General features: G+C 40.6%; 1 protein-coding gene across 1 annotated transcript; it reads right to left on the reverse strand.

Annotated features, from left to right (window-relative positions):
• Positions 1-558: 558 nt before the first annotated feature.
• On the reverse strand, positions 559-8,277 carry LOC115010042 (probable ATP-dependent RNA helicase DDX5). Its single transcript, XM_029434423.1, has 13 exons — positions 8,121-8,277; positions 6,711-6,906; positions 6,520-6,616; positions 6,266-6,399; positions 5,791-5,856; positions 5,262-5,403; positions 4,958-5,118; positions 4,483-4,655; positions 4,133-4,243; positions 3,916-3,977; positions 3,764-3,823; positions 2,095-2,316; positions 559-1,413 (listed from the first exon to the last, which is right to left on the reverse strand). Exons 1-13 carry the CDS (start codon positions 8,159-8,161, stop codon positions 965-967), a joined length of 1,914 nt encoding a protein of 637 aa, XP_029290283.1. The 5' UTR covers positions 8,162-8,277; the 3' UTR covers positions 559-964.
• Between the last annotated feature and the right edge of the window lie 910 nt (positions 8,278-9,187).

Raw genomic sequence — 9,187 nt, forward strand, 5'->3', positions numbered from 1 at the left:
TCTTATACAATGTTTTTTAAAAGCCTGTCTCCATGGTCTGGAATAAAATGCTGGGGAGGAAATACTTTTATTTTGTCGGCTTAAAAGTAGTGGCATCAATATCTTTAATAATTTAAAGATAATTTAAAGAAAAAAAAAGAAAATACTGCAAATACGCAAAAAAAAAAATTCACCAAGGGGAAGTTTGTTGACCTCAGTTTTCTCAATTGTAACTGCAGCCCTGAACTAAACATGCACTATAAAGTTCAGGTGGGTTGAATAAGGCAGTGGCTCCAAACATGTGGGGCAGGAACATGATGCCCAATAATATGTGCCTTGCTTAACATTTTCTGTGCATCAGTTTTTTATAAGTAAGCTCAATATTGGTATACCAATGCAAAGTGTGACTTTCCATCCGCCTTCAATCGTACTCACTTTGTAACGTCACAAATGAGCTCAGGCTTAGGACTCAGGCATTGGGTTCACACGAATGTGGTTTAGAAGCACCAAGATCAACATCAAAACAATCCAATCATTTTTCAACCCCAACCTTCCCACACAGTCAACACAACACACAGATCCCATTTTCTTATTTTTTTATTTAAAAAGGGTCACACTCACCCTTTTTATATGATCTTCATAACATCACGTTTAAAACATACCACAAACTGAAAACACAGCATTACCTAGTAAAAATAAATTACTGAGGAATGTAACCAAAACAGTCAAGGAAAAGTGCCGCAATCATAATTGCACTATAGGAGACGTTTCTATGACTCCATTTAATTCTCTGGGTTTACTGGATAATTCCAACCCTGCTGTAAGCAAAACAAAGTTAAACAGTACAAAGGATAATAATAATAATAATAATAATAATAATAATAATAATAATAATAATAATAATAATAATAATAATCATACTGTAAGATTTCAAGACTAAACCAAAATCATGTTGGTTCCATATATTGTGCGAATATCATATTTACTATGGGAAGGGTGGTGGCATGGGGTAGGGCACCATTGGTGGTGGCGGAGGCTGTTGGGCCTGTGGTGGTGGCTGAGAGTTGAATGGGAATGGTGGGTGGTTCATGCCATTCTGAGCGGCCCGCTGCATGCCCCCAAACTGAGGGGGGCCCTGGAAGCTTTGGTTACCAAAGGCACCCACCTGGTTTGCTGGAGCACCAAAATTACCCTGTCCATTACTGTTGCTATAATTGTTGTTGCCATAGCTACCACTAGAGTTACCACTGTTGCCTCCATAGCTGCCACCATTTTGAGCCTTATTGCCACCAAAGGCACTCTTCGGCCCATTGCCAAACCCTCTATCACCATCCCTGTCCCTGTAGCTACTACCTCCAAAGTTGCTCCTCCCGCCCCCGGAATACCTATCCCGACGGTCATCCTTGTAGCCACCTCTTCCCCCCCTTCCGCGACCTGCATGAGATGAAGAAAGGAGAGTAGAGTGGGTTTAGACTATGAATACACTGAACCTACAACATGGCAGTGGTACTAAGAAACACTGAGAAGCTAAATTAAGACCGTTTTAGATATAGAATATGTCAGTATAATTGAAAATGAAAAACAAGGGGTTGGACTGCAGGTTAGATTATTGTGTCGAATCATCGGTCAGTGACCTTAAAGAAGTTCAAGTCGACCTAAGGGTCACTTTCAGTTGGTGTTCATTTAATTATATTTTTATATTCTAGCAGGGCGAGCACGTTAGCAAAACGAAGAAAAAATAATCATTTAAAATTGGCTCATCACCAGTTTATATGTCCATAATAGAGATTTGTGATAGACAAGAGATCGATTTATCAGTGCTTTAAATTACCTTTACGTGACAAGGTGCCTTTCTAAAATATAGCCTTTGAGACAATGACAAGGCAATGGTATGTTTTCATCCAAACAATCTAAAGATTATAATATTTAGTTCCTAATAAAAGATCTGTACAATATGAATCAGTGACAGGCAGACAAATAAATCATCAGATATCTTTAGACAATTCATACTTGTTAATAAAGTTGAGCCAAGTATGAAATTGCATATTTACTAAAAAGATAAAACTGCATCTTCCTTAAAAAACATTATTAATGTACACAAGTATCAGGTTTCACCTCCTCTGTCCTCTGCCATCTGGATCAGCTTGGGGTTAATGGCCTGGTTGGCCTCGCGGAGCACAGCGATCAGGTCACTGGCTTGTTTCATGTTGTTGGGGGTGAAGAAGGTGTAAGCTGTGCCCGTTTTTTGACTTCGGGCTGTGCGTCCAATGCGGTGGATATAATCCTCGGAGGAGTTAGGGTAGTCATAATTGATGACAAATTTCACATCCTCCACATCTGTGAAAGTGTTGCAGTGTGGCAAAACAAAACATGGAGGCCACACAGGATTTTGCACACCACAACAGCCAGATCAAAGGGAAAAGTTAGCATCTGTGGAGGCTGGGGGAAGAAGACGGTCATTAGGCTGTGGAGGAAAAGTGTTAAAACAACATAAGATTGTGTATACATCTACTCCATGGGAATACTACTGTGGGAAGAGAGAAACGATGCACACTCCAATTTCTTACCATAATCAAAAAGATCCAAAAGACATTCACTCTCCCTTTTGTTAACCAAGGGAGAAAAAAGAAAATGGATTTAAGTCTTACCATAAAGGAGTATGCATTCACTAGTCCTTTCCCAATGCAGCGAAATCCCCCACAAATTGTCAAGTGACATCCAGGAGCTTCTACGCAGTTGGGCCTCGATATGCACTGGGGCCTCCTCATGTGCCAATATAGGACCATTCAGGGGTACATTTTTGCAGGTCCGTTTTTCCCAGTACACTCTCAAAAGAAGCTTGATATTAAAGGCCGCACTGCACGTCTTGCCAAGACAAAATAGATCAAGTACTAATTTGAACAGGGGCCCCTTCCAAAAAAATGAAAAAGGCCCAAGCATTGAACCCTGTGGGACCCCTCACCGAGCACGGAACAATTCTCCCCGCCCCCTTCATCAGTCTCATCAAGGCAAGATCTTCCAAGAAGCCAGTGTTCACTTGAGAAAATGTCTCTCGTTGGCAGGTCTCGACATGACTTTAAAACGCAGGCGAGGGAGGAACTTTGGTTTGAGCTGTCTCACTCTCTTTCTCCTCTCACTAGATGTTCCCACTACCCCCTAAACACATGTGCCAGGTCTCATCAATTTTCAGAGACAAATAAGATATTTCAAACTGCTCTCTCCATTTCAAGAAAATCCAGCACTTTGACGGGAAAAGAAAACAACTGAAAGCTTAGACAGGCTCACAAGCACCCATGCTATGTGATACAAGCTCCGAAAGGTAACAATTGTTCCAAATCTCAAACAAGTGACTTGCAATACAGCGCTCTCTAACACAACAGCATGCAAGGCAAAAGTCACAACATCAAGCATATCTTTTTCTCTTTTACGTTTGAGTTGGAAACAGCTGGATGCCATTTGTCAGGTGAAATCCATGGGAAGAGAACAGATGTGTGTGTCAACAACATATCAGTGACAAAGGCTTAGCCACACAGCCTTTTGAAGATCACTGGCACACAGAGCTTTCACCTCTCTAGGCCCACTGGGTGACAAGCCAGTTGAGCACTTCCAATATGTCATCCTTCTCCCTCTCGAGGCCTGGGACTGTCATGCCTAGCGCCTGCCACAAAGACTCCACCTTAAGGTGAGAAAAACTCAGAAAAATGCATAGAAAAGTTAAAGAAAGCAAACCCACTTTCTTTAAAATAAGTGATAAGAAAGTGGTGCTACTCAATGCCATACTGACCCAAGCCACGGGAGGCCACATCTGTAGCGATGAGGATTGGAGCTTTGCCATATCTGAACTCTGAAGGGAGAGGGACAGTATTTAATTCACTTGCAGAGCAGCCTGTGAGAACGATTAAACCGTATTGTGCAATGTCATTTATTAAACTTTACCATTAAGGACCCAGTCCCTCTCCTGCTGGCTCTTGTCTCCATGAATCCCCATTGCTGGCCAACTGTGACGGACAGATTGGACATTAAACACTAATTCAACAACAATTAGGAGCAAGAAAAGTTATCATTTGGCATAGCCTAAATGTTAACTTTCCAGATAAACAGAATAATTAAAATAAGGAAAAGACATTCTTTGGAGGGAAGAGGAGATCCTTACCCATCTCGTCTCATCCTCCTGGTGAGCTCATCACAACGCCTTTTGGTCTCCACAAAAATAATGGTCTTGTTCTCCTTTTCACTCATTATCTCCTCCAGCAAACGGATTAGTCTGACAGAGAAAAGACAAAACTTAGTTGGCAAGTTTTGCACTGCAACAAACATTATGTTTCTACTGATGCAAATACAGTCATAGACCAATTTAAGATTAAATAAACAATGTGTTCTTTAACTACCAGCCTATTTAAACAAGGTTTTGAGAAGAAAGGATCTCTGGATGGTGATGGACTGATAACCTTCCCCATCACATCAGACTGATGCTAATAAAAGAAGTAGGAAGCATCTACTCACTTGTCCTCCTTCTCCATGTCATTACAAACATCAACTATCTGCAGGATGTTGTGGTTGGCACTGAGCTGCAGTGCACCAATGTTGATCTGGACATGGTCCTTCAGGAAGTCCTCAGCCAGTTGGCGAACTTCCTTAGGCCAAGTGGCGCTCCACATCAGGGTCTGACGGTCTGGCTGGTAAGGACAAAAAAGGATGACTTGAGCATTATTTTGCAACTTCAAAGTGTGTGTGTGTGTGTGTGTGTGTGTGTGTGTGTGTGTGTGTGTGTGTGTGTGTGTGTGTGTGTGTGTGTGTGTGTGTGTGTGTGTGTGTGTGTGTGTGTGTGTATATGTATATGTACACACACACACAGTTCTGAACTATGGTAATCGGTGGTTAATGTTTTAGTTTGGCTAGTACTCATGTTTGTGGTGCGACAATCATCTTAATAATAATGTCAATCGTCTGCCAAGTGAAAGAAAATAACTCAATTTACCCGAATTTGTTCCACTATCTTGCGGATCTGAGGTTCAAATCCCATGTCCAGCATGCGGTCTGCTTCATCCAGCACCAGATAGGTGCAACGACGCAAATTAGTCTTATTACACTCCAGGAAGTCAATGAGACGACCTGGGGTAGCGATGCAAATCTCAACACCTAAAAGAAACCAGGGAAAACATAATATTATACATTTTAACTTAAACAAATCAAACCTTGAATCACAAAACAAATATCTGATGGTAAAGAAGAGTAATGAATTGAGTAATGTATAAATAATAAGAACAACAAAGTAAGCATACCCCTCTCAAGGTCCCTGATTTGGGGTCCTTTGGGCGCACCACCGTAGATACAGGTGCTCTTGAGACGGGAGGCCCTGCCGTACTCAGCAGCTACTTGTTGCACCTGCTGAGCCAGCTCACGGGTTGGCGCCAGCACCAAGCACTAAAGAAAAGATGGATAACCTTTTTAAAAATCATAATTATTTGTGTATTGCATCCTTCACATCAACTAAAATGATCAATGTACGAGTCATACAGTATATATTGAGCTATTACAACTACTTCTGTGTTTATTCATTCATGTTGGACATTCTTTAGACAGAGCCAAGTAACTTAACCACAACAAAACCAAAACAACTACTGCCCCATTTAAACTGGCTCAGTATAGCATGCCAAGCTATATAGTGATATGTCAATCAGTACGATATAATGACTGGGAATCTTGTGGGTCTTCAGCTATTAAATATGTGTCTGTGCATATCATCGTGTGCTAATAGAGACACAGTTCAAATCACTGATTAGAACAAAATCAATTTTCAAGTGTACTTACAATGGGTCCATCTCCATGCTCCAAGAACGGTTGATGTTGGATGTGCACAATTGCAGGTAGAAGGTACTATAAATAAAATAAAACAAAAGACTAAGCTCTACATACACATCTTAACTTGTAGTGCACATTCAGTGTTCTTGTAGTGCACATTCAGTGTTCTTATGCGCACCAGGGGCCTAGTAGTCATTAACTTCCCCAACATAGCAGGATATATTTCTTCCCTCAGCTGACGAGTGTTAACATTGTTTGAAGTGGCAACACGTTGAATGGCTATTTTTGTATTCACATCATTCTGTTCAATCTTGATCCACTCTCTCTTGGAAACAATGTAATAAACCTAGTCCGCCAATTGAAACTGCTTTCTACTCTTTCTAAGCGTTTGGCAAAAGTGTTATGTCTTAACGACTAAAAACGAATTTATCTCATATGGGTAGCAAAGGTCTGAATAATCATAGTTGGAAATGAATACACTTACTGCAAGGGTTTTCCCAGACCCAGTTTGAGCGATGCCGACCATGTCTTTGCCACTCAGAGCAACCGGCCACCCCTGAGACTGAATAGGAGTTGGATCAGTCCAGTTCTGTTTGACAATAACTTCCATGACGTAGCCTGAAGTAGTAAGACATACAAGTTAAATTGTTGAACGTGAAACATTCTGACAATGACATATATAATAGGTAAATAACTATTAAAGATTATTTGTGCAGTCAAGCATTCATGTCTACTCACTTGGAAATGCAGCTTCATGGAATTTTATCATTGGTTTGGGACAATCCCTGCCTTTGACCGTAACTTCTTTGCTTCTTCGATACTGTTCAATGTCTTGCTGGAATTGAAAAACGACCACTGTCAACACACATACTCACAAACCTGTATGAATTAAAACTTAGAAAGAAAAAACAGCTAGAAGAGGGTCTTACTGGTGTTCTGCGAGTTGAATCTGAATGTTCCTGGTAGAAGTTCTTTTGAAACTTTGGAAGCTCGTCGAGGTTCCAGTGTTTCTTTCGTAGCCTCTCACCAGGGTTGCCAAACTTTCCTGGAGGAGGTCCTCCCCTATTGCCTCCACCACCACCACCTCCACCACCACCACCAAAACGAGGGGGTCCTCCACCATACCTTGTGTAAAAAAGAGGGACACAAAGCATGATGCAAAGTCAGTGACTGTGCTTATTAAAGAGGCACTCTCACATAAGTCAACTAACTAGTCGTGGTTAGTACTACACAGCCTGTGAAAACAGATGTCAAGTTCTAAATTCCCTGATGATCACCATGCATCATCAGGCTATGGTTTGAAAGATGAAATGATGATTGCGAATTAGGAAGTGCCGTTTTTGTATCTTGATTTAAACAAGGGATTAAATGTCAGAATATCTTGGAACATTGATTTAGACTTTGTGTTAAATAACAATCTCCTGTCCCACTACAATTACTCTCGTCAGTCCCCCGACTTTATGAACATGCTAAATACCTGGAGGGTCCCTTTAACACAGTATTGTGAACTACCCCTACACACCTTTTCCGCTCTTCCCTTCTGTCTAACACCACATAAATAAAACTACCCAAAATGGTTAGAGGCTTTGACTTAGTGAGCAGCTTTAAAATACATTTTAATCAATATTTGTGAAAGAGGACACACTACCAAACAGAGAAATGTGTATACCCTAAAAAAGGCAAAACTAGGAAGTGAATACCATTTGCTTTAATCAAACTGAATCTCTGGCGTTTTTCCATAACAATAGTTGCTTAATAGTTTGCTACAAAGTAGGCAACAATACATGTCAAGCCCTGGTATATATTCGTACATAAACACTCACCTGTAAATAACATAAAACCGTCAGACTACTGGGTTGATATTTATTTGTGCACGAGAGCATTACGGGGATCAGCTTTACCTCCAGTAACACACATTCTAGTTGACACCATTAATGGATAACGACGGAAAACAAATTGGTCGTCTGCGACACAAATCTTCCGTCTCGGAAGTGCATCCGCAAGAAGAGACGCCACTCACTGCGTCACATGATAACAACTAGGCTGCCGTGCAAACTGCCCAGCCGCCGACAGAGCTGTCGTTAGCTGCCATTTTACCTCTAATAGACAGGGAAACGGGGAACATTATAGACACGCCAGTACAGGGACGCTTGACTGAATTAAAAAGTGTGTTTCATATTTTAATACACGAATGTAGCTAGATAACAACTAGTGACGACATAAACCACAGGACAACTGTCTTGTTTTGACAATACAGCCATGACAGCTGAGCCGCTACCGTATGCAAAGCTGCTCATCTCGGTAAACGTTACGAAACCCACAGCTGAGGCTTATCTTACCCTCTATCTCTGCCACGATCTCTGTCTGAAAATCCAGGCATTATGTAGCGGACTTCGTTTAAATCCGTTTCAACAAAACAAGATTAATCTAGAGCTGAAGTCGGCACAGGCAAAACAAAAAGAAAATGCCGGCAGACAAAAGTCTGTCTGGGGAGACGGATGTGAGGTCAGACGGGGCGGATAACATTGTATCAATGCGCGACACACAGTGGCACACCGTTCTCTATAAACATCTCTGTGGCACACCCGTGGAACTATTTTAATTTATGTTTTGCATACGGGTATTCGGTTGTGAAAGATGAATAGGCCAAGAGGGAGATTTCAAAAAATAAATAAAGGACATTTGTATATTTAATCCTGAAAATAGTAATAGATTTGGTTTACAATAGTTTTGCTTAATGTTTATTTATCTTCTGTCCATAGATGGCAACAGAAACATAATCAATTTAAATGACCATAGCTCAGTGATCATGAGTCTTTAAACGTTTTAGGATTCATCAAGGTACATATCCCACATATTAGTTATTTTCCAAAAATCATGGAGGAAGGTGCATCAGCTAAATGCTGATTTTGTGTGTGTGTGTGTGTGTGTGTGTGTGTGTGTGTGTGTGTGTGTGTGTGTGTGTGTGTGTGTGTGTGTGTGTGTTTGTGTTTACTAGCACTATTAAAATTCCCTTAACCTTTTCACACATTTTCAAAATACTTTAAAAACCCACTGCTTCAACAATTATGTTCCATGATTAACATCAAAATGGAATACTTACCATTAAATATTTCTTAACATTTTCAGCGGTTTCTGTCAGGTTTAGCTACCACACAATGTTCCTTTTAACACAGTCTTCTTGAGAACACTTGTTGCTGTTGCATTGATGCTGGGTTGGGTTGCTGAATGGGATGAACATTTTTAATGTACAGTATATCTCAAAAGTGAGTACACCCTTTAGATTTTTGCAAATATTCTGTTATATCCTTTCAGGGGATAACATTATCCTACTGAAACTTTGATATAACTTAAAGTAGTCAGTGTGCTGCTTGAATAACAGTATAGATTTATTGTCCTTTGAAAA

This window comes from Cottoperca gobio, chromosome 1 (assembly GCF_900634415.1).
Source record: "Cottoperca gobio chromosome 1, fCotGob3.1, whole genome shotgun sequence".
NCBI classification, from domain to species: Eukaryota; Metazoa; Chordata; class Actinopteri; order Perciformes; family Bovichtidae; genus Cottoperca; species Cottoperca gobio.

Excerpts from the sequence above, each read along its gene's own strand:
- LOC115010042 (XM_029434423.1), bottom strand. The coding sequence starts at position 8,161 with ATGCCTGGATTTTCAGACAGAGATCGTGGCAGAGATAGAGG. Across the intron at positions 5,119-5,261 it reads AATCAGGGACCTTGAGAGGG|GTGTTGAGATTTGCATCGCT; the intron begins GTATGCTTACTT and ends GGTTTCTTTTAG. Across the intron at positions 3,978-4,132 it reads AGGAGGATGAGACGAGATGG|TTGGCCAGCAATGGGGATTC; the intron begins GTAAGGATCTCC and ends TGTCCGTCACAG.